This window comes from Thermobia domestica, chromosome 1 (genome assembly GCF_964235325.1).
Source record: "Thermobia domestica chromosome 1, izTheDome1.hap1.1, whole genome shotgun sequence".
NCBI lineage: Eukaryota > Metazoa > Arthropoda > Insecta > Zygentoma > Lepismatidae > Thermobia > Thermobia domestica.
In genome coordinates, this window is record NC_137454.1 from 84,370,132 (window position 1) to 84,396,553 (window position 26,422).

Here is a 26,422-nt window from a genome sequence, read left to right on the forward strand (position 1 = left end):
TTAAACACGAAAACATTTATACACATTTACAATTACTTTACACGCATGCATTTTAGTGTTGCCACGAGACGAGACGAGACGAGACTTCAGGCTGTCTTGTCTCGTCTCGTGCAAAGCATGTATCGTATCGTCACGAAAATGTGTTCGTCCCGACTCGTGTCTCGTCTCGAGAGGTTTTGTCCCGTCTCGTCTTGTCTCGTAAAAAATATAGCAGCATACCATGGGAACGAAAGTAAAATGTAGCAGACTGCACCATGCTAATCAAGATACAACTAAGTTACTACCCAGAACACACAAGACAAGAAATGTCACGGTAGCTACACCTGTGAATGCGACGCCAGCCGGCTATGAAAATCGATTGTTGAAAGTACTAACAATGACGCTCATGAGACGCGAAGTACATCTGTAAATTCGAAACGAGAAGGAAAACTGCACAGTTCTAGTTCAAAATTCCAGATGATAGTGAAGGAGAGACTAGAAGTTTCTCGAGTCTCGTGGGCAATACTCCTTATACCTGTAAGAGGTCAGTAACTTTCGTATGTGCTCAGAAAATGAAATCAAATCTTTCAGTTTTACGTGCCATGGTTATGCCGGCTAGGCTAAAGGAGACGGTGATGATGAGAACTGAATGAAATGGTGAAAGCGAAAGGAAACGGTAGAACCAAGAGAAAACCAAAGCACACGGTGTCTGTCCACCACAAAGTTCACCGCCGCCAGTGCTCAGCAAATGTTTACTTTTAAGATCAGCTACATATAGTTCTTCGATGAAAATGACTTTTATGTTCGTTTGGTTGTGCAGATTGATTAAGAAACCTTGGTGATATGTAGTCTTCATTGTCCAAGGAAATCAAATCCAGTTATCAAAATTGCGAGAAAAACAGACGTGAAGTTTGTACTGTATCCTTATTTACATTAAAAAGATTATTTTTTTTTTACTTTGTAAAAATTATTTGCAATATCTGGACATAAATCTTATAAGCTTTGAAAGGAGCTCCACATAGAGGTACTTCGGGCGTTCAGAAATGATTGGCACTACAATTAATTTGTTTTCACAGGAACCATTTGTTGAACAAACGATTACAGTTTATTTTAGAGGTATTCCCCGGCAATGTCTATGCACCTTTGCCAAAGTTCTGGGAGCTTCCTTATTTGTGTACCAAACCATTCTCTGGGGGTATCTCACTGCCACTAGCGGACAAATGCGTGGAGTTCATCATTTGTGTTGAACTTTCTACCTCTCATGCCCTCTTTCATTGTGTCGAATAAAGCATAGTCGCTAGGAACCAGATCCGGCGAATATGGAGGATGCGGCAGTACCCTAAACCCAAGTTCATGCACTGTGGCAATTGTCTAGCGATTGACATGTGGCCGTGCATTGTCGTGTTGGAGAAGAACGCCACGGCCCCATTTTCCTTGTCGGCGTTGTTGGATGCGTTGGCGGAGTTTATGCAGTGAATTGCAGTAGCTCTCATTGTCGATGGACGTATTGGGAGGGAGCCATTCCACCAGTAGTATCCCTTTTCCACCAGCAGTATTTTCAGAAGTTTCGCACAATTGACTTGATGGAAAGCTTTCCGCCAGTCGATGAAGCACAAACACAACTCTTCCTTTACATCAAGAATTCTTTCTGATATAATTTTCATCAATCCAATAGCATTTCTGGTGCCTTTTCATTTCCGGAATCCAAATTGATCTTGTTCTAAACTCTCATCTACCTTACTTTCGAGTCGCCTGTCCAGTACGCGTGCGATGATCTTTCCAGTGTATAAAATCAGGCTAATGGTTCTGTAATCGCTGCACCTTTTGCTTGCTTTTTCTTGGGCAATGCAATCATTGTAACATCAAGAAAATCCTTCAGTCATTCTCCACTCACGTGGATCTTGTTAATAAGTGAAGTCAGTACTTTCATTGCATTGTGTCCTAATCCCTTGAGCAAATCTACTGATATGTCGTCGTCTCCAGTGCTCTTTCTTCTTCGCATGTCTTTGATTCCTTGTACTACTTCACTTTTCAAAATACTAGGTGTACCTCTTCCTCTGCTTCGATCGAAATACCTTTGGGGCGGATCTTCTGATTATACAGATCTTTTATATATGCTTCCCAAATTCTAAGGATTCTTTGATTTTCAGTGGGTACATTACCTTGATGATCTTCGATGCCGAACGTTCGTATACTTTTGTTAGCTTTCCCTCCTAACCAGTGGTCGAAGTGAGCCGGTATGCGGTGGTATGCCATACCACCTCTGCTTTTTAAATGATCAAGGCATACCGTCTCTGATTTTCAGTGATCAAGACATACCGTCACTGAAAAGTGGATGCTGATATACCTTTAATAAATCCATTTTTATACACTGTAATTGACGAATAGCTTTGCACGTAAAAAGATTCTGTTTCTTATGTAGAAATAATGTCTAAGTTGACAACACCGACATTTTAAATCTTTTTTCTACATTTTGTTTTTAAAATGAGGTGTCTTCAAAGAACTTCATCTAGTTTATATTTTTATGTGCTTCTTTCGTATGTATGTGTGTGTTTTCTTGCCTTAATTAATTTAAATGTAGTGTTTTGATCATAAGCGGATTGAGGAGTTGTCATCTGTGGGAGCGGACCTTACGGGGGTTTGAAGTACCACTCATTCGAATGGGGATCCGGAAATTTTCCAGCAGAAAATTGTTAACATAAAAACTCGGTTTTTGAGCATTCTAGTGTACCACATAAGGAGCTATTTTTTTTTTTTTTTAGAAAGTTGTTTGCGATGAATCAAAGTCTCTCCATGACCTCGGAATTAAATAGAATCTCTCCAGTAAACAGTAAACAGTCAGTATGTAAACAGAAAATCAATCTTTTAGGTAACATACCCTCACTGTATTTCAACATTTGGATAGCCGGTATGTCGAGTGAAAATCGTAATAAAAAATACCGTCTCTGCTTTCTTTCCACTTCGAACACTGCTCCTAACTCTTGTGCTTTCTCTTACATCAGATCATATCTGCCGAGCCGTTGAAGTTCCATTATTTCTTCACATATTTGCTCCATGTACTTTTCTTTGGCTTTGTCCGTTTCTCTTCTCAATTCATTATTCAGCCTTCTGTATTCCTTGACGTCCGTGTCCTTCGCTGTTCTGCGTTCTCCATCTTCTTAAGCATTGCTTCAGTAATCCATGGTTTTCTCGGTGCTCTTTCCATCCTGCCAATGTTATTTTGGAGTGCGTCAAGTAGACTTTTTAACTTTTCCCCAACTATTCTATATATTGTCAACCATATCGCCCATTGCATAGAATTTTTCTTCAACCTCTTCTTTCACATCATCGTCGATATTTCTTACTCTCTCCAAGTTCCATTTTCGATTTCTCCTGCCATTTTTCTTGATCAACTTTAACCAGGTTTGCACTTCCGCCACCAGGAGATTGTGGTCTGAATCAATGTCCGCACCTGGCAGTATCTTCACGCCTCGTTCACTATTCCTCAAACGCTGTCTCACCAGAATGTAGTCAATTTGGTAGCGTTTCTTATCCCCTGGACCTTTCCACGTGTACAGCTTGGTTTTTCGTTTCTTAAGCCACGTGTTCATTAGCACCAGATCATGTTGTCTACAGAAATCGATAGGCATTTGACCTCGTTTGTTTCTTTTACCTAGTCCAATTGGTTCCACTACCTTACTCGCAGTTCCTTCTCCTACTACGCTGTTGAAGTCTCCCATTACTATGGCGTTGACCTTATATGTTCCTTCCTGATGAAATATGTCACTAATCTGATCATACATTACTTCTACTTCGTTATCATCATGGTCGGTTGTTGGCATATATACTTGTATTATGACACTATCCTCTGGTTTTGCATGTAATTTTACAAACATCAAGCGGCCACTGCAGCATTCCACTTTGGTTACACTTCTTGCTACTTCGTTCTTCATTGTTATCGTGACACCATTTTCGGCCTTATCGCCACCCGAATAGTACATTCTGTAATTTTCAGATACTTTCTCATGTTTCCCTGGTCATCTCACTTCACTCAAGCCCACTATGTCCACTTTACAAATATCCATTTCCACTTTTAAATTTTCAAGTTTCCCCTCACGTCGTAGAGTTCGTAAGTTCCAGGTTCCCATGCTGAAATTAAAGTTATTATTTTCTCCTCTGATGATTCTTCCCGGAGTAGTCCCCACTCGGAGATCCGAACGGGGGACTATTTTACGTCCGGAATTTTTTTTACCTCAGGAAGAACCATCATATTTATTCTCCTCCTTCGTCTGTTCTGGGAAAAAGATAATGTAGTAGTATACCCATTTGCTTTCCACATCTCCATGGCGTTGACCATCTACTGGTTCATTCGCCTATTAGTACAGTTTCCCCTCCTAAGGACAAGAAGGTACCCTGACCTCCATCCGCTTATCCGCCCTCCGAGAAGGCCGTTGGCACTTGGTACAGGCTGACACCTTATCCTGGGAGGTCTCCGCCTACGTTAGCCGCCTACAAGGTTCCCCGCTTTCTCCCGCGAAGAGATGGAAAAACTGAACGCTACATCCAGTCCTCACTATACTTCTTTTCAACCTCGGACTTGATATAGTGCTTCCTGCAACGGCATATTGGCATTTGCAGCATTCTTGTCTTCTACATTCCACATCTTAGTTCTTTCACCACGATTTCCCTCTCTCTCTCTCTCTCTCTCTCTCTCTTACCTCCATCTTCTTTTCCGTAACAGATACAGACTTCATATCCTTTTCACTTCTCAACGCTCACTTATGCTTCGAAAACGCATTTATAATTGTGGTTTGAATGCTTCATCAACCATCTCATTTTCTCCTCTCCTCTCTACCATCAACATCGCTTCCTTTTTCTCTCTTTACTCAATTAATTTCTTTATTCTGTCCTTTTTAATGTGGATTCTTTAATATTTATACTATCTCCACGTGTTCTACAAAGTCATCATCTATATTTACAACACTCTGCCTTCCCTCTTATATCCATCTTGAAATTACCGATTATAATTGCCGGGAGAGATCTTCGGGAGGGAAGAGATGGCACCGTGAAGGATAGGTGTTGGGGAGCTTTGCTCTGACTATTTTTCTTAAAATTTTACTGTTTACAATTATTACTTTTAACAACTTAAATGTTTGTTACATTTCTCATACACTGTGTTACATTTTTCACGAGAACTTGCGCCGCTTCTCCCTTTTACTTACAGTGACAGTGTGAAAAACATTATTATTTAAAACAGACAATTTCGGCGATCTTGGCACGTGCCATTTTCGTACATATATTTAAGACAATTTTAGAGGCATAGCCTATTAGGCTGTTAGAGATGCGGCTTGCAAATATTATTATACCTCGCATTAGTTTAAGATGTGTTATCTTCTGTTTTCAGTTCATTTTTAGTTTTCACCCTTTCGGGAAATTTATAGTCCCAGCCATATAGCTATGTGGACTGCTTCACTAAGTTTGTGTTGAATAAAATTATTTGAATTAAATATATGTATTGAAGTGTCATGTGTCTAAATGGCCGAATTACCTGTAATAAATATACTTATCACATTATTACTGTAATAAGGAAGGATAAGCGGCGCATGAATATATTAAAAATTGAAATATATTGTATTAAGATTGTACTAAACAGTAAAATTGTTACAAGTAATAAATTGTAAATATTAAAAATTTAATAAAAATGGAGGGGAATGGTTCCCAATACTAGGTTTACAGCGCCATCTCTTATCCTCATCTTCGCTTAGCCATGACTATACACCGAAAAAGAAGAAAAATTGTAAGAAAAAGTAGTGAAAGAAGAAGAAGAAAGAAGCTACTCTAAATACTTCGACGAAAGTAATATAATGTAAATTATTGAACATAATAATCTTTAGCAAGATTAGTGAGATCATGTAAATATTTGAAAGTGTTTTTAAAGCAGATCAGTAATTTTTTAAAATTCTATAAAGTAGCTGATATGAGAATATTGACGAAAGTACTTGCAACAGTGGAATGTATTATATTCATATTTGGTGAATTTAGTGCTACAATTGATTGCTGAGATATTTCATATTTTGCGTGCATTAAAAATGGGTGGTGGAGATTTGGTAAGAGTTCTGTTAATTAATTTGTTTGATATATATATATATATATATATATATATATATATATATATATATATATATATATATATATATATATATATATATATATATATATATATATATATATATAAAATGATAGCGTAGCCATTAGTAATCGTGTTCCTAATTTCTGCACAGAAAAGCTGGTCAGTACTACCCCTTATGGTTATAAAGTGCCAGATTAAGATTGAATGCGAAAATTTGAACATCTGGTATTATTCTAGTTATGGAAATTTAAATTGTAACATTTTTAGAAGAAAATTAATGCTGCCCCAATCTAACTTGACCTATCCCTACTCTAATCACTAATTGTTTAGTAATGGGGGGGGGGGATACTAAAGAAGACAAAACAACGTGCCTTGCAAAGCTCTAACTCGCTAACGCTCGTTCGGCAATACCGTCTGTATTAAATGTTATTAATCTAATTAACCGAACCGAACCGAGATTTTAGGTACATTATCTCCTGGAAAATTATTAGAAGAAGTTTTTCTTTTATAACTAACTGTTCAAAATTTGCTGTTTATCTTTTATATCTTTTAAAATAGGTATAAAAGTCAAGATGTATATTTAATAAATAAAATTAATTGAAAAAAAAAACTAAAATGAATGTTAACATCAATAAGCATTGCATTGTAATGACATTTTGAAAAATATATAACTGTTTTACATTGTAAAAAAAGTTAACCGATTTTGAATAAAATATCACAAAAAAGTCGATTAAAAAACCGGATGTAGTATACATGAAGATGTATCAGTTCCCGAAGGAGCAGGACGCTCATACTTTTAGGGATTATTCATTGAGTATGTACGAACTTACAAAGGGGATAACAAAGCGACTTTTATTTACTTATTGACTGATACGAAAATAAAAAAGAACGTACCTATACTTTATATCTTCATGTGTAATGCCCTTGTACTTTATCTATGACTATGTGTGTGTGTGTGTGTGTGTGGGTGGGTGGGTGGGGGGAATTTAACGCATATCGCATGTCTTGTGCACATGAATACTTCTTACTATTGCACTGTTATTATTATTATGTTATTTCATGTAGAAGTGGTAATAGAACACAGAAGAAACGCAAGGGGTTCTCATGTATACTATTACCATCTACGGAATATATCCTGTAATAAAAGCGGAATAGGGTTCACTTGAGCAGACGGTTGTACCAAATAGAAATTTTCTAGGTAAAATACGATGTGAAACCTTTTTCGTGAAGAAATGAGTGTGTGAATTTAAGTAATTATTGCCAGTGCACATCTTATTGAAATGAATTTTGAGTGATAGTGAAAGTATTGTAAGTATCCTGTTCCATCGTTTATAATATACGTATACCCTCCGTTTGTGACTCACCTGTACTCTACGGACTCCCCTTCGTTACCGCTAGGGCGCTCCTGACATTGTTCGTTTGGATAGCGTCCCATACGTGCACACTATATTTGTACTGAGCCCTCATGAAGTCAGCCTGCAAGCAATAATGGATCTGCTCATTTAGTGTATGCTCTGCCAAAAGAAATACAAAGCTCTAACCTAATCTGAAAATGTAAGAAATAATGTTAAAATTTGGTAGAACCATCTGCTCGTATGATGCCGCGGAGCAGGGTTGGCAAAAACCATGGTTTTTATTGGAAAAACAAAAAAAAAAACAGTTATTTTGGTTTAAACCAGGTTTTTTTGGTTTAAATAATTTGCTCTATGTATTTATATCACATATGGACCAAGTTTGTTTTGCCTTGGTGGTATTATGCAACAACCAGGTTATGCTGGAAGGAGTCACATAAACTTAAAGCGGAATCCGAACGGCTTTTCGGCTTACATCCGAAAGAAATTGTCCTCCATTTAAACTCGAAACCGGGACTAATTGGCCACAAATGCGATGTCTGCCGACTCACTCACGAAGGACTCCTGATGAAAATACGGTGTACTGATCTTTATATACTTGTTAATATAATCATCAAAAGTTATTACAGAAGGACGAAAGAAAAAAAAGTTGCAGAAGTGAAACCATTATACAGAATTACATATGGACAATTTCAAAATACTGTAGAGTACAGAAAAACTAATTTAGTCCAAGTATGTTCACTACGAGTTGTGTTAGTCGAAGTTAAAGAAATACGACTTAATTTTCAAATCAGTAAGAAAAGTGAATAAAGATACGAATTATTTGAGTCCACTTTGGCTCTGACCAATTTATACATAAATAGATACCAAAGATACTTCTGATTTCAATAAATGCCTCTCGTGAGGTTTGTGTGACTCCTCCCCCCCCAAAAAAAAAATACGGCATTTTGATATATTTTATCAATAGTAAACATTATTAAAACGAAACAATATTTAGAATTTTCTTCGATTGCAGTTGCATAACAATAATAACTATAAAAAAAATCACATAAGAAACATTCATAAACTTATATATATATAATTTGCTTTTGTAAAGTTGAATTTTTTTGAGTAATGAATGGGGAATTTAGGTCTGAATATAATACTATAATATACGGGAGTGAAACGTGATAACCCACAAATGTGTGTTCTTCAAGATTTTACGAACACTTACCGTTTTACGAACATTTTTCGTTTTTTGGTTTAAACCAGCCAACCCTGCCGCGGAGTATACAAATATTCAAGGAATATGGAGAGGGTTACTCATAACATACCTATTAATGTTAAAAATCGTAATCCAACCTACTTTTAACCACATGACATGAAGTGCTGTGTCATTGCAGCGCGTTAAGGTTCTAAAACACGGGTCCCCCATATAGGTTAGTAGCATGGTTGATTTCTTTCTGTATCAAAGTTTAGTATTTAATTCACATAGTATTGCTAAGCGAGCGTCAGCGAGTTAAGGAGGGTTAGAGCCCCGCAGGGCACATTGTTTTTTGTCTTATAGCTAGATGGAAAAGAGGACCTGTGTTCTAGAACCTTGTCCGACAGATAGGGCATGTAGTAACATGTGTTCCCACTATCCTCGATTACGCCCATAGCTGTGTCGCTGACGCGCCTGTTCCTTACGGACACCGCGCGGACTTACCAGCTTCATCCTGCCCGTACTCAGATTAGATAAACATTTTGTTTTTAGTGGCAGGCTAGCACGAGTTGGTTTATTTTTTGCACTGCAGTTTTTATGGCAGGTATTCCGGCGCTCTGTTTATACTTATAACGGTTAAGCCCTGTAAAGTGAATTTGCACGAAGAATGCAACTCTTCCCAAACAAACGAATCGTAAGATAGAATGAGTCATTTCTTAATTTTTTTTTAAAAAAAAGTACATACGTAGATCATGATTTTATGGATGATCTCGTAAAGAGAGATAGCATGAAATATTTTACTGCTATAACATCATCATTTATAAGGGAAAAAATCTGTGTTTATCATAGCGTTGAAGTTCAACCGTTCTTTACCTCTAGGAGAATACTCTATAGAGTGGTCGGAAAGTAGCTCCCAATTTTTATATTTTTTCACTCCTAAAATATTGTAGGTATTAACTCACGTGTTTTCATACATGTCTTAGTTTATTGTGTACCATTATCTTTCCAATAGTTACAACTCAATGTGTGCCCCAGTGTTTTCTACACACTGTCTCAATCGAACAGGTATGTTTGCTACAACCTTCCTGAAGGACTCAGCAGTAATACTACTTAATGACTTCACGGATGTTATTCTTAAGTTCGACAAGAGTTCGTGATTTGCTGCAGTTCGTTCCTTTCTTAGCTCCCCCATAAAAGGAAGACTCATGGGGTAAGTCTAAACTCCGTATTGGCCATTCTGTGGGACTTCGGTAACCTATCCAGCGTCCTGCGGAGCGTGCATCAAGCCATTGTCTTACAGGCAAGCGTAATGAGGGGAAGCTCCATGTCGATATGACTCGACCCATTCACAAATTGTAGGCCATTCAAAATCTAACATTTCCAGGTATTTTTCAGCGTTCATAGTGTCTCAACAGACAGGATCCAATAATGCGGGAAGAAGTTGATCTACACCACACTGTCACTTTCGGCTTCTCCTTCCCTTTTTCAAGGTCTCTTTGGGATCACCTTTTGCCCAATAATGGCTATCACGATTAACGAATCTCCATACATTAAACGCAGCATCATCACTCCACAGATTGTTTTAAACAAGTGTGAATCATCTTCATGCCATGCTAACATCATTTGACAAAATTCAACACGCCTATCGTAATCATTTGGATACAACTTTTGGACATAATGAGGTTCGATAGTCTGTAATGTAGCTCTTTGTGGATAATTGCACGCACAGAATAATGTGTAATGCCTCTCTCTCTTGCAGCCTGCCTTACTGATTTTAAAGGGCTTCGCTTGAACATCTCCTTCACTGTTCCTCTGATACCGAAGTCGAGGGCTTATTTGATCTCTTAATGTACTCGGCACTTCCGGTAGTCATTAATTTTCTTTGGCAATTTTTAGTTGTTCTTGTATCCAGAACAGCTTCCCCCCGTGTTGACCCTTTCATTACCGTTAGACCTAAATTATAGATTGCCACATCTCAAATCTTGCTGCAGTTTTGACTCTCTCAATGCTTAATCGTCCTCAGATCTCTGTGGCTTCAAAGGAACATCCAAAGCTGTGAAAAAATATGAAAAAATGGTATACTTTAATCTATATTATCTTCATTCTCTCTATGTATTTATATCACATATGGACAGAAATAAGTTTGTTTTGCCTTGGTGGTATTATGCAACAACCAGGTTATGCTGGAAGGAGTCACATAAACTTAAAGCGGAATCCGAACGGCTTTTCGGCTTACATCCGAAAGAAATTGTCCTCCATTTAAACTCGAAACCGGGACTAATTGGCCACAAATGCGATGTCTGCCGACTCACTCACGAAGGACTCCTGATGAAAATACGGTGTACTGATCTTTATATACTTGTTAATATAATCATCAAAAGTTATTACAGAAGGACGAAAGAAATACATAGATTAATTTATATTAGATCTTCAATTTGTTCTACTTTGTTTATTCTTGCTCCATGAATTTTATATTTGCTTATTAGTAAATATATATATATGCTGTTTTTCCAGAAAAAAATTATAGAGATAATTATAGAAATATATATACCATTGTTGAAAATAAAATATTGTAAAAAAAAAAAATTCTCAGTTGAAACTTTAATCTATAAAACAAGATAACTTTCATTACTATCCACACCATAACATCAATAGAAATTCACAATTCAAAATAGGACCAGTGCTTTCCACCCACTATAGAAGAATCTGTAATGTAATCTTCTGTAAGAGAAACTTTTCACAAGATGTAAGTAATAATTACTTAATAAAACTAGTTTCATTTTTATAGATTTCCTCTTAATAGAAAATAATGTCAAATAGCTCCCACCCTGTGCTTACCGTGTCTTAGCATTGTGCTCTTCTTCTTCCTTCGTTCACTATCACACACAAATCAACAGATTCCCTCATACAAACGTAGCAAGCGGAGTTTACAACATCTTAGAGATATATTTTGTCTAAAATAAGATTACTATTAATTTGTTATGGCACTCAAATTTTTAATTAGATCCATATCCATAAAAACAGTCGCTAATAGTTGTTTAAGGCTTTCAGAATCGATTTTTCGGTGAAGGTACACACGTAGATTCTTAATCTAATGAAAAGAGTACTAGGTAATAACTGGAAACTACTGAACTAGAATAAAAGACTAGATCAAGAGTTGGAATTAGAGATGCTATTCCTACAATGTCTGAGTGTACGAATAAATATGTTTGTACTTAATATATTATCGAAGCAAACTTCTGTAGGTGGTGTGCTTTTAACTATCAGAATAGTAAAATAGTTAAGTAATAATTATGTTTTTAATTAATCACAGAAAATGGAAGTAAATTTATTTTTTAAAATTATAAACGTCATGTTGACTTTAATTACCAATTCAGTACTATCTCTGTGTGATTTCATAAAGCATATAAAAAGAAAATTATTACAAGATTGTGGGGGAATGCAGTGTCTCAGTGGTAGAATGCTCACCCCTGGTGCATGGCGGCTCTGGTTCCATCCCAGCATTCGCCAAGTGATTTTGCGATGAACAAACATCTGTTGGTTTTCTGGGCGTTTTCCCGTTTTTTCCCACTTTCGTCATTTACCTTTTATCATCCATATCATCATTATCGTCTCAGCTTCGGTGGATAATCGTGGAGCCGAAAGCTTAAACTAAACGTTAAAACAAAAATGTACAGAATTGTATTTACAGAGCTTAATTCTCGGCATATCTTAACTATGACGCCGTGTCCTAAACGGTAGATCGAGACATTTTGCCTATTTTATCATCCTGTCGAGTCCTTTCAAAAGTTATTATTATTATTATTATAGAAACACACTTTGAAGCCCATCACACTTACCGGTACAGCACTAATAACTAGTTGCTGATGTAGTCACCATCTTCGTCAATTACTTTTCCCCATCTGGAAATCGGTCTGTCAATTGAATGTTGAAAAAGGAAAGCTGTGAGTTCAGATACTATCCAGTACGGTATCTTGTTTAACGGGCACACGTGTTTGGAAGCATTGCTCGAAAAGTTTTCTTCTGCATTAAGCACAAATTCCGAAAAATAGACGCCATAATAATAAGGTCGAATTTGATACTTAGGCCCCCATGTGTTCTGGCTTTAAATTAGGTTAGTGGGACATTCATATTTTCAGTTGCCATCGTAACTTATCGCCCGAAATTTTTCAAACCTTGTTCGGGAGTGTTTCGATATTATAACACACATATATAATTAAATATTGGGTCCCAGTTCTTTTAAAATTACTTTAATAATCACCGTAACTTACCACAATAATTATTTCAATAAATTAAGCTAATTTTGTTACTTTCAAACTTTGTATTTCCTTAATACTTATCATTCTTTCGCAGAAATTCAAAATACACTTCAATTAACTGTAGCTTCTTCACTTATGTTGATAACCAAGGTTAAGTTAGGTTCTCAGGAGTAATCAATAGTAGACCTCTTAAACTTAATCTTTATCTTTTTCATAGATATATTTGCTTAAATCACTTATTAAATGTCTATAGGCTAATACTGTTTGATACATTGATATTGGTACTCAACTATAAAGACTATTAATTCCAATTCACTAAATCCATTTATTACCATATTACATCCACATCATATTTGCACTTCCTATATCGAAGTATTTTCAAATACTAAACAAACATATCCATTACCTGTTCTAATTAATCCATTTTAATCTATTTCCATTATATAAACTAACTGTTTCCACAGTGTATTCTCTAGCAACCAATTAATATGCATGTGTCATTACCTCAAAACCTTAACAGCCTGTGGCCTCATTCCATACCTACCAACACTTATTATATCTTTAACAGCAGGGTGGAAAAAATCATGATTTTTTTCAAAAAAATCATTTTTGTTGATTTTTTTTATTTAAATCGATTTTTTTGATTTAAATCAAACCTTTTTCTTCGTATGATACAAGTCGCGAACTGAAGAAAAAACATTAGGAATTAGTATTAAATGTTAATTATGTCATTTAAGTGAAAGTATTGGGTTTTAATTTTGAATTAAACCCCAATCGTTAACCTATTTCAATCCCAAACAATGTTTCTTAAGCATTAAGGAAAAAGTACAGCAATGTATATCAACATGACACTTTTCTTTTCACGAAAGTTACTGACATTTGGCAGGGGCATATTTTTAAACAATTGGAACTAGCTAGCGGCAGAAATACATATAAAGTACATAAATTTCGCCTAAAATTAACTAACTCACTCTATGACCTATGGAACCCGGAGGTTCAATGCCATGTTCACAAAAGTTCTCCTGACTTCTATCCTTAGTCAACTGAATCCAGTTTCTATTTTGTATTCCTATTTCTGCGAGATCCATCTTAATATTGCCCTCCCATGTGCGACTAGGTCTTCCTAATGGTCGTTTTCCGATTGGACTTCCAGTTAAAACTTTAAAAGCGTTCCTACTTTCTTCCATTCTCGCTACAGTCCTGCCCACCTGAACCTCCAAGATTTGATGACCCTAACAATGTTTGGTGAATGGTATAAATTATGCAGTTTCTCATCATGAAGTTTTCGCCATTTCTCATTTCCGTTCCTTTTGGTTCCGAATATTCGTTTTAGGATTTTATTCTCAAATACTTTCAGTCTGCGTTCTTCCCTTAGCGTAAGCGACCATGTTTCACAACCATACAGCACAACAGGCATAATTATCGTTTTACATATTTTAAAGCTTCAAATTCCTCGACACAATTCGCGATGATAAGAGATTTTGAACTGAATAATAACACGAATTCCCTGAAGGAATTCCAAAATAAAAAAATCAAGATGATCAGTTCCAGAAGAAGAAACACTTGTGATTGTTAAAAATGTGCTTTATGTGACGTGAAAAACAGTTCAAATGCAAGTTGTCCGTGCATTTAAGACATCTATACATAGCAGGCACGTTTTTATACTTTTCTGTTGGCTATTTTATTTCCTCTTACAATTTTTCCTGCACAGGCGCGGCAAATTTTCTGCGATCACATCGCAGATCGCGGCATGTTCTGCAATGGGGTCAAGTATCCACTTTATCAAAAGTATTATTCGATATTTTAACGCATCCAAAATTTGTCGTATTACGATCCCGAGGAGCTTCTATGTATTTAGTACATAAATTTCGCCCAAAATTTTAAAATCTAATTTTTTTTTTTGTTTCGGAGAGGGGATCAAACCCTCTAAATACGCCTCTATTATCTGGAAACAAACAAATAGACATGAACACAAAAGAGCTTTCATCTTAAATGTCCATGGTAATTTCCCCGTTGGAACAGAAATTTTAAAACCCTGTGTTACAAAGAGAAGAAAGCAGGGTTCACCCGTAACCCGTTCAAACGGGATTTTCCCTGATAGTTCCCACATGATACTCGTTTCATGCTGTGCTTACATACATTTGAGTCTCACTGTATTATGATTATTATTTTCCATAATCGGAATAACAGAAGAGAAACGGGATTTTACTTACATTCACTTTAAATTAATTAATTTCGGAATTTGATTTAAATCAACGATTTTTATTTAAAAAATCAAGTGATTTAAATCTTGATTAAAATCGTGATTTAAATCAGACTGATTTAAATCAATCCACCCTGTTTAACAGCATAAATAAAACAAGTTTAAACAAGTCTGGCCATCGCGGCAATGCTAAGACATGTTTGTAGGTTCGGAAAACTGATAAGCAGATGGTGTTATATCGAGTCTATAAAGAAATCGAGGTAAGACCTCCCATCCGAATTCGTTAAAATTTTGTGTGCCTCGTTGAGGCAAGCTTGGGAGTGGTGTCGTGCAACATTAGAACCTCATTTCTGTTAGCAAGTGAAAGCTGTATAGCTGCTATTTTCTCTAAGAAAATGCGTGGATAGTTCGTGAGTTGAGCATAGTGGCCTTCATAAGTTAATGTCTTCCCCGGATTAAGAATCTCATTATGTTTACATTCTATCGTCTCCACGAAATGTACAAGAACAGCTTCTTCCTATTCAGATTAGGGTTTCCGTTGCTATTTCCATCGTATATGCAATCTTAGAATGCTGAGAAACAACACATTTTTTTTTCTATTGTGAATAAAATTAACCTACTCTTGATTTTAATTAACCTATTCTGCCATAAATATTGTGTTGTTGAACACACTGAAAATAAGATGAAATTTAAACAAGTTTATCACACTTTTTATATATATATATATATATATATATATATATAGATAAAGTCTTATTGAAGCCAGGGTTGTTTGATTTAAATCAAAGTGATTTTTAAATCATGATTTAAATCGCATTATTTTTTTTTATTTTTTTTTTTTAAATCAATGATTTAAAGCAAATTTATTTTTCTTTAAACTAAAATAAAATGCAGCTTTTTTGAGCATTCTGGAACTCCAATCGAATATAAATCTAAAATTTGAATTTTAATTCGTACTGTGTAGCGGTAGTGATGCCAATTAATAGGATAATCAGAAGGAATGTTCTTAATAGATTACTTTGTTTATGTGTAGTAATGAAAGTTAGCGTATGATTGATACATACTGAGCTATTAAGATCAGATTACCGTATTTCTGGGAATGGCATATTATTGATCATTACTAATCGTGTTTGTTTGCTTATAAGTAGATAGCTGTCAGACGATACCATATAATATAAGGGATCTAAAATTAACATTTAGCCAACATCGCGATTGCTGTTCTGTTTATTAGTTCGTAGCTCATATATTTTAAGATTATATCAGGTAAGAGGCAAGTTTAAACCAAATATTTTTTTAAGATTAAAATTCCTGGGTCAAGAATTTTGACAATTTAGGGTTCATTGCCAATGACAATGAAGAATTTAGAATTCAATAATCACAATTTTCAGTTCAGAATTGTACATATCATGTTTGGTAATATATACCACAGACTTTTTTCGTATCATAATTGCAAAATTATTAATAAGAACATTGAAAACTATATTTTTAACAATTGGTATTCTTGATTAGAAACTATATAATCCATCTGTTGATTATTCCTCTTCTATAGGTAAATGTAAGTGCGTACAAGAAATATGAACACATGACATCCTATGAAAGGATACTGATATTCATTATGGTATAGTAAAATTAAAAGGGTGTAAAAATTATTAATTTTATAAGCAAAAATTTAAAAAAGTGCAATGCAAATTTTTCTACACGATCATATTTAAATTCCTTACTGATAAAGTTGCTTGAAAAGAAAAACTAACTTGTAGGCGTACTCAGTGCCTAAACGATTTCGTATCTTAGATTGTACAAAAAAGAATAAAAAATAAAAAAAAAATAACTAGTCTTTCAACTCCTGCAGATGAAGCAGAAGCTGTAAACAACTTAATAATTGGCTACATAATTCCATATCAAGCATATGACCTTGTGATTTTCACCATTCAGTGGCTGTTACACCTTGTAGAATTTAGTTGGTGAACATCATACTAGAGAAAGGATTAGACTTTGCTTGAAATTTAATTACCATGGGCAGTAGAGAAGTACTACCATAAGCTTCTTCTGCAAATTTCAACACTAAATCGTTTTCTTCGGCAGTTAATTTGAATTTTCGCTGTTTCGGATCGAGAAGGTAAGCCAAGAAATGGGCAGGCGTTAATGCTTCCTTATACTTGTTTTCATATTTATTTTCCAATTTCTTCGTCTCGGAGTGCATCTTTTAACTCTTCATGAAGACACTTCAGTTTCCTACAGCGTCAGATATTATTTCATTTCTTTGTATTCTGTCCAATGCAACCAGTGTTTCTTTCAGATATGTTTTAGGGGTGTACTTCCCCCCCTGCCCCGAGGAGACCAAAATAATACGTCTATAATATAATAATAAATAGAATAGTACCAGCAGTGCCCCCCGGAACATAGTTTCCTAAGGAAACACTGAATGCAAGAGAGATCGGCCTGAGAATCTGGACCATATGTTCTACTTTTTTTATATATATATATATATATTTATATTTTTTTACTTTCTGTGGTATCATTTTGTCTATTTTCGATGATGTTCTTCACATATATTAAACAAAATTGACCAATTTTTGTCACTCTCGTCACCCTCAGAATCTTCCACTTGTTCTTTTGTTGTGCACACTTCTAAGTGTTTCTTCACCCGGATCCCAAGACCTTCTATTTCTGAGTCGCATATCTTCCATTTTGCATGAAATCCTTTCTCGCTTCCAGTTGGAATTTGGATAAAAGAAAACCATACGTTGTCTTTCTTTCGTCCTCACTGAGAAGGATTCCCGAGATCAGGGTAACCACCGACTCTCACAAGTTGGGAGAAAAATTGCAATTATGTACTTCTGACTAATTGTCACGTATGAGAGAGATCTTTCAGAAGACACACCATAAATATCGGGAAACCCCAATTTTGCTGTCTAGTCTAACTAAAAGAAACTGGGAAACATCCGTAATTTATAAAAAAGAAAATAAGAAAAATGAACATTAAATATTTACTTTTTTTAAAATCAAGTACTAAAGTCTTTCCAGCCTTAGAACAAAGTAGAAGTAAACAAAGCGAAATGTATTACTACGCGGCTCTCACGTGCTTCCGCAGCGAGAGACGTAAACAACAAGATCTTCTGCTTACTTACTTTTCGTCGCATAATTTCAAAAGTGTAAGGCTACAGTTGGTTGGTAAATAATTAACGCACTGACACTGACTACTGCTATGTTGGAAATACGCATTCTATTAAATCCTTATATAAACGAGATTGCCTCTGTTCCTGTTGTTCTATTTTGTGTTTTATAACACGAGAGGAAGGTGGTTTATTGTAACACTTTTTTTTTTTTTTTTTTTTTTTCATGGAACACTGCATTCTACAATTTCAAATGAGTGAGGTCGGCGCGCGAACGCATACGCATGCGCAGTAAATACTATATTTCCAAGGACGGGTAAGGTTGAAATAAAGCTACATCTGTTGTTAAATATTATATATATTGCGTTTATTATCACAAAATACAGGATAAATTCGGATATTTTCATTTGAAATTATTATTTTAGTAGGGATTATATTGCGGTAGGATATTAGTGCAGTGAGACCAACAACCAATCACTGGTCATCGATCCACTGGTAGTCAGGTGGGTTTGTTTACGTCTCCTTTTTTCTAAGGCTGGAAAGAGATTAGTGATTTAAATCCAAAAAATCAACAAAAATAATTTTTAAAAAAATGTTTTTTTTTTTTTTTCAATCCTGATTGAAGCAGTTCAGTTTATTTTATTTTATTTTTCATATTCTGCGCTTATCCGAGCGGAATGTGAATATCTGTAGTTGTTGAATATCCGAGCATGCACGATTCTCATCTTCTAATTCACGTAACTTTATAGTATCTTCTCATAGTTTTATATGATAAATAGTAATTCTTTTGCTAAAGGTTACAATATAAAAATATAGTACGCATCGTATTTTCCCAGCATTTCATTTCCCGTGTCTTTGACAGTATATATATATATATATAAAAGACGATAGGAAGGTAAGATGATGATTATTTTATTACTTAGTTAAGATAGTTTAAAAATTGATGATTTGGAGAGTTAAAATCTTGTGTTATTTCTGTACTCTTTTTAGAATTTGAAAAAATCATGGCATCCTTCGACCATGAAGAATATGGAGAAGGTGTGGAAGGCAGAGCAGAAACACGAACAGGAACAAAAGAAGATAGCAGAATTACAAAGAGAAATACGAGAAGAAAGAGCAAGAGAAGAGATCAGGAAATATGCAGAAGATCAAGGCGTTGTAGAGTAAGGAAAATATATTTCTAGTTATTTATATGGGCCATTATTATTATTATTATTAATTTATTTATATATTTCTAATTGTTTTTGGTCACCATTTGAAAGTATCAGCTGCGAATGCCCAAATATATATATATAGACAGCTAAATTAAATAAGTGTTTATGCGTAATCATCCATATCATTTGATCGATTTATTTAATATTTCAGTCATTTTTACTATTGTATTGTGCTCTGTTTCATATTATAATTTAGTTTCAAATGTGATATGCGTTCAACATTAATGGTAGGTCAGGTCACTGATTTTATTATCGTTGCTAATGTAGTATTTAGTTTGTGTTCTGACACACACTCATAGTAAACGTCTTGCGAATAAAATCAGAAAAATAAACACACTGCTGAACAAGACTGCACTTATTTAATATAAAAAATATATATTAAATAAGTGCAGTCTTGTTCAGCAGTGTGTTTATTTTTCAGTTTGTGTTCATCTAGATAAATTTTTATAATAGGAAATTTTGAGTTCTCTCAGAGTTTAGCGGTGTACCTCGAAAGATGTGTTTTTCTTTCTTAAGAAAGTGACATGTCATATTTTCTTATAGATTTATACCCTTGAGTATCATTGGAAATTAAAGTTGAAATTATTAGTAAAGAAGAAATAATATACCCACACAGTTAAAATAAGATATTATATTTATTATGTACAAATAATGACGCGTACATTCATAGCAAGTCTGAAGTGTACCAGCTCACAGAACGTGGATTCCAGTCGACGATGTGGATTGTGTTTAACTCATGCAACTTCTTGAACAAACGCAACGAGAATTAATTCAGATGGCGTTCAAAGTATTTCAGTGTTGCTGTATGATTACAATCATAACTTTTGTCCTTCGAGTATTTCTTACTTTTTGATACAAGACTTGTAAATATAACTAGGTATGTGATATGTATTGACACTAAAAGAGCGTACTTGAGAGTTCACATGTATATGGAAAAGCTTTAAAATAATCTAGTAAATATAGTAGTGATATACAAAGAGCGAAAAGAATACACGACAGGACCAGGATGCGAACCCGGATCTCCGGCTTACTATGTCGGTGCGTTTACCATTACATTGTGTAATATATTAATAAGATTGATTTTATTTTTATTTATTAATTTATTTATTTGATTTTTATTTTTTAAAGGAAAAAGGATAATATGAAATTGGATTGGATGTACAAAGGTCCAGGAAATGTTATCGACCGTGAGGAGTATCTCTTGGGCCGAGCAGTGGATAAGACTTTTGAACAGCTCCAGCAAATGGAAAAGGCTGAAGAAAAAATGCAACAGAGAGCTTCTTCATCCAAAAATTCCATTGAATATGGTATGAGTTATAATTGTTTTATTTGCATTCCTTTCCATTAATTTATAATGTACGTGGGCTGTTTAGAAAGTTCTATCAATCGGACGGAGAGAAATACAATAACAGAGTGATTGAGGTGTTATTTGTCAACATAATCTCCCCGAAGGTTAATACATTTCTTCCAACAGCCTTTGAATGCCTTGAACACTAGCAGAATATGTCGATTCGTTCAGGGCTGCAAAATAGTCTGGAGAGGACTTCTTCATTGAACTGAAATTTCTTGCTAGCCAAAAATTTCTAGAGGTTTCGGAACAGGTGAAGGTCATTGTGGGCAAGATCAGGCAACTAGGGTAGCACTTGAAATGGAAGTTGGTCCAGTTTCTGTTCAATGCTGGCGCGTTGTCCAGGTGGAACAGCATTTTATTTTCCTTCATGTGAGGACTCCTCTGGATTGCCTCCTCCAATTTGTCCAGAAAGTTGCTAAAGTTGTGTGCGGTGATGGTCTTTCCTTTCTCCAGGAAGTCTGTCAAAATGACTCCTTTCGCGTAAAAAAGATTTAAAAAAACCTGACGCCATCATTTTGTTTACCTTTACCTTCTTTGGTTTCCGGGAATCTGTATGCGCTTTGAGCTTTTTTTCTTTCTTTCTTCTTCTTCTTTGTTAGACGTGTAATGACGAACCCACGTTCCGTCCATAATGACGTAACGCCGCAGGAACTCTTGAGAATTTCTCTGGAAGAGCGTCTTATCATCCAGTGAAAGTCACTGAACGAACATGTTTTTGCTCCGTTGCGAACTGGGGCGGCATCCATCATGCCAAATGTCCTACTCTTTAGTAAGAAGGTTGTATACCCGGTCCTCTTATATGCCCACTGCATGATCGGCCACTTGAATTATCGCCCAGCCAACACCATATCATGCACGTTATTGATTGTTTCTGGTATGACGGCAGTTGGCGAACGTCCACTACGGGAGTCATCTTCAACACTGTCAAATCCAAGCTTGAACAGCATCTTTCATTTGCTAACAATGGCAGATGATGTTGGAGAGTTTCCCAACACTGTGTCCAATTCAGTTTTATCGCTTTCGCATTTAGTTCCTTTTGCACCAGAGATTTGATGTTCACTCAAACTTTCTTTTGCTTCATGTTGTCAGGTCTCTAACACTTTCGCTGCTTTCCATGCCTCTGTAAACCAGGTTATTGAACGAGTGGCGATGCAAGTTTTCCTGTACATTCAGAACAGATGTGGCTCCGTAATTCTCATGCTTTTGTTCCGATTGCATTGCCATCTCTGAGCAATTGTTAAAACTTTTCCAACAGTCCATGTAAGTTACGATATCACGTAAAGGTGGCTTGGAAGTATAAGAAAATAAAATATTAATTTACTTCCATTAAATAGTTTTACAATTGCAGATATCTTTCGTATTTGTTTATGTATTTCTTCGTACAAAGCATTACACATCATTCAATATATTGGTGAGCTAAAATACTAGTAAAATATGAGACTACCAACGGATCTAATAATAATAGGACATACCTGCTTTATCCCTATATTTGTTAAATCGGAATTTGAAGGTACGATACGAACGGACACAACACAAATTAGAGCAACTTAAGTAAAATGTGACGCGATATCATGGGTAACTTTCAACAGAAAAATTACACGAAATAATACCTTCCATCCTATATTTAGTAACTAGTGTCCATATCAAGTATAATCCGACAACAGTGCATTTGAATTTTTCGCCATTATCTCTTACATCTAAGAAATCATTACATTTTGTTTGTTTGTTTCAGATAAGGAGATTCGTAGCATCTAAACGTTTATTGGCATACAACTCCGTTACTGTCCGTTCGTTTAGATCCGAAACGAGGACAGCCATAGGTGACCGAAATACAAACTGTCCAGAAAATTTATGTTCATTTAAAGTGACGCCAATTTGAAATAACTTTGTATAAAAGATGGTAAAAATAGACTTCTTCGGATATGCCTGCATACACTTCTCTACATTAGTTTTGAAAGGAAAGTTTCTAATTTTACGTCCCGTGATTATACTTGTAGGCTAAAGGAGACCGTGATAATGAGAATGAATGAAATGACGGAACGAAAAAAGTGAGAGAAAACGGGAGAACCCCCAAGAAAACCTACGCACATGATGTTTGTCCAATACAAAGCCCACTTGGTGCGACCTGGAATCCTGACGTTAGCGTAGCGAAGATCTTTCTTAGATACAAGTTGGTTTACAGGTCATACATTATTTACATAGAAGCATAAGCATTCATAGGGCACTGTAATTTTACGGACACTCTGTATAAGCAGAATTTTAGTAAACATCGAGATAAATTAGGGCGTCTGTTATTACTGATAAAATGTTTGATTTAACACAAATGTAGTCATTATGGCATTGCAAGGTGCTTTTTATGATTGTATCTATATTTTTCCGCGCCACAATGTTTATTGAGTGTTACGTTGTATTTGATGTTCTTAAGAAACTACAGAAGTAATGGATTCGTTCTTCATGTTTTACCAACGAGTTTTGAACAATCTTAGAAAAATGAAGCTGCGGGGGTTCAGTGTTATTGTAATCCATGTCACCATCACCGTCTCCATTAGTCTCGGTGCATAAGTGTGGGACATTAAACTCAAAGAAATTAAAAAATACATAAGTAATCAATGAACTGTATGTAACTGTAGAAATTAAATACTTCAATTTATTCTTCCACTGAGCCACCAACAACAAAAGTCAGAAGCTAATTAATTGGGAACTGAGAAATAAAACTCACTGCAGACAAAAACTGACTGTACTACAATAAACTCTTGGTTTAACGGACAGAATGTCGCTTTTCTAGAAAATATAGTTCAGATCTGGAAATTTTGACTTATAAACAGTTCAAACTGTTTAGATCTTGGATTATTAAAAAGCAAGTAGTAAGATTTTTTATTACTAATATGTACAAATAAGATTTCTTTTTACGTACACTTAACTTTGTACATTTACATTATACAGCACAATTTCAAGTGTAATATCCTTATTTTAAATATTGTTTAAATCAATTATCGATTTAATTGAATTTTAATTTTACGTACACCCTTTCGTCCTAATTAGACCGCTAAATGAAGAGTTTACTGTGCCTGCATATTCGTGATAAAGAATTCATACGCAAGAAATACATTGAAATTAGATTTCCTGCCTGCCTAGTGATCAGTACTTTTGGACTTTAGCCAATATTTTGCAGACTCAATCGTTATATAACTGGTTATTTTGTTTCTACGCAGTAGAATAATTTATGTATAGAAAAACAGAAAAATAGCGACGTGGGCACTTCATGGATTGTCACTAAAAAGTAATGACCTGACATCTCACTTCTCGTGATTTGTTGAGGCTCGATAAATTCGAAACAATTACAAGAAAATTAACAATAACTTAAAATAAAGAGTGATAAATGCTCTCTGCCTAATTTAATTGATTATAATTTCATCGACTTACAAGCTGTCGCTATCGTCAGAACGATTATATAAATGATGAGTTTGTGTAGTTGGTTAACGGAAGGTATAAATGAAGGGTTTACTTGGAATATGGTGAGTTTTGTATATAATCTAAGAGGAAAGAACTTAAGAAGGGAAAAGTAGGAGCTCCCATGGAGATCAAATGTTTTTCGAGGAAGAAACGATGTGGAAGTGCTTATGTGGAAAATCTTACGAGTCAGTTGGACTTATCTTGTGCATCCTAGGGTTAAACGTATATTCTTTACGTACTGTAACGTAGTATTGCAACGTTACAGTATTCGCCTAACAAACGAAAAACTGTAAGTCGCTCTCGCCAATTGAACAATCTGTGTATCTTTTCATTCCAACATTGTATATTTTAGAATCACTGGATGTAAATACCTGTTCCAAAACTTGTTAACTTTCTATTTAAGCGAGAATTTTAGTATAATAACATGGTTATATGAAGAATAACACAGTGGTATTATTACTAGCGTAGAGCTTTCACTCACGTAGGTTTTACCCCATTTCATTCCTCCCCTTCTTTATTTTCTTAATTCCAATACTTTTACTACTGTTCGTTCCCTTTTATCTACGACGATCAGTTTCTGTTTTTATAATTTTACAAATTATACTCCATCAGAGTTTATTTTAGCAACTAAGAAAACCAGCTTGATTTATTTTTATTTTTCTTTTAACTTTACTTTGCTAGTTGATGAGATTATTATCACCGTGTCTTGCAAGTTTAAACTTATTTAAGACAGATAATACGTGAAATAACTACTTTTTTTCTTCACTACATAGATTGTATACCAGCTTCAATATTTTCGTCTTCCGGAAATGAGCAAGTGGATGTTGGTAGAAAGTTACAAGAAGATCCTTTGTATGTGATCAAAAAGAAAGAAATAGAAAATAGATCAAAGCTTCTCAGTAATCCCATAAAATTAAAACAAATCCAGAAATTGGTAAGTGTTATCGAAGATTAGTTTTAATTATTTAATTGTTATGTATGTATTTCATTTCGACTGTCAATTAAAAATTTTGTAGAAAGAGTTTGAAAGTTTGCGTACGTCTTTCGTTTCAAATACTACAGGTGATTGCTATTGAACAGGTAGATTGAACCGTAACTAAATTAACTAGAAATCTTAATAAAATGATACGGTATTTCAGTATACTGTACGCATATTCTTTCACCTCTGTAGAATGTTTATATTACGTAATATGCCCTCGTGTTAAAACGTGGGAAGAGCTATAGCCGTCAAATAGCTTGTTGCGGGTGGTGGTTGGTTAGCACCCGCAGTTCCTTCTATCGCAGTTCCTTCTGGTTTTCTATCCTGGTATACAACCCGGGAGACACGGCGGCTTACTGATAGAGCGGTTACCTCTGGTTTTTGGGGTCCTTGGTTCGATCCCGGCCAAGTAAGTTTGTGATGGACAACGTTGTGTACGTGGATTTTCTCGGGCTGCTTCCGTTTCCTCCCACTTTCTCATTCCACCAATTCTTCCATCATCATTCAATTGTTTTATCTTCTCCCTTAGCCTAACAAGCATAATTGTGTTACGTTAAACTTTTTTTTTAATACAACCCTGCTAATTAAAGCATCTCCTTAATTACCTCGTGATACTTGAATAACATTGAAACTTCTGTTCCTTCACGCTAAACAATCAGCTGTACGTGGATACTGTAATATCTATTACAATACAAATCTGTCAGAAGTTGTTCATTGGAGTTGTACAAAAATAAAAATAAAATGCCAAAGTAGAAACATTTTTTTGTTCTTCAAATAATGCTTTGGATATTGTAAGATACCTGAAGAAAATGTTCGAGCCAGAGCGGAACTGGAATATAGGTTGGACGTTCTTGTTGCACGATCAGTTTTCGGATCAGCTTTTAGCAGTGAAAGATTGACAAAAGATCTATTATGATCAAATTCAAACTTGTTAAATATCGATAGTGGCAGTAGTGAAACAGTATAAGCAAGCAGTAAAAGCAAATATGAAAAACACCAAGTTCAAATTATCATTTACAAAATTGAATCGTGACGAAGGCATTTTCAAAATAAATATTGAGGTTTTGCGGCAATATACTAAAGGATAAATATGTATAGAACATGTACAAACAGCTTGCTACCAAATGAAATAATCCTGAAAGTTCTGTTTGAGACAATATATATATATCTGAGAAAACTGGTCATATAACCGCCGAGTCCAAATAAAATAATGTAATAAAATAAAAT

At 35.1% G+C, this 26,422-nt stretch overlaps 1 protein-coding gene across 1 annotated transcript in view; it reads left to right on the forward strand.

Annotated features, from left to right (window-relative positions):
- Positions 1-5,760: 5,760 nt before the first annotated feature.
- Positions 5,761-26,422, forward strand: part of Cwc25 (CWC25 spliceosome associated protein homolog) — a 34,582-nt gene continuing 13,920 nt past the window's right edge. Inside the window, exons 1-4 of the mRNA XM_081760380.1 lie at positions 5,761-6,065; positions 19,189-19,361; positions 20,541-20,719; positions 24,990-25,150. Coding sequence (XP_081616506.1) covers positions 6,048-6,065; positions 19,189-19,361; positions 20,541-20,719; positions 24,990-25,150 — 531 coding nt within the window. The 5' untranslated portion in view covers positions 5,761-6,047. The remainder of the gene's footprint in view (positions 6,066-19,188; positions 19,362-20,540; positions 20,720-24,989; positions 25,151-26,422) is intronic.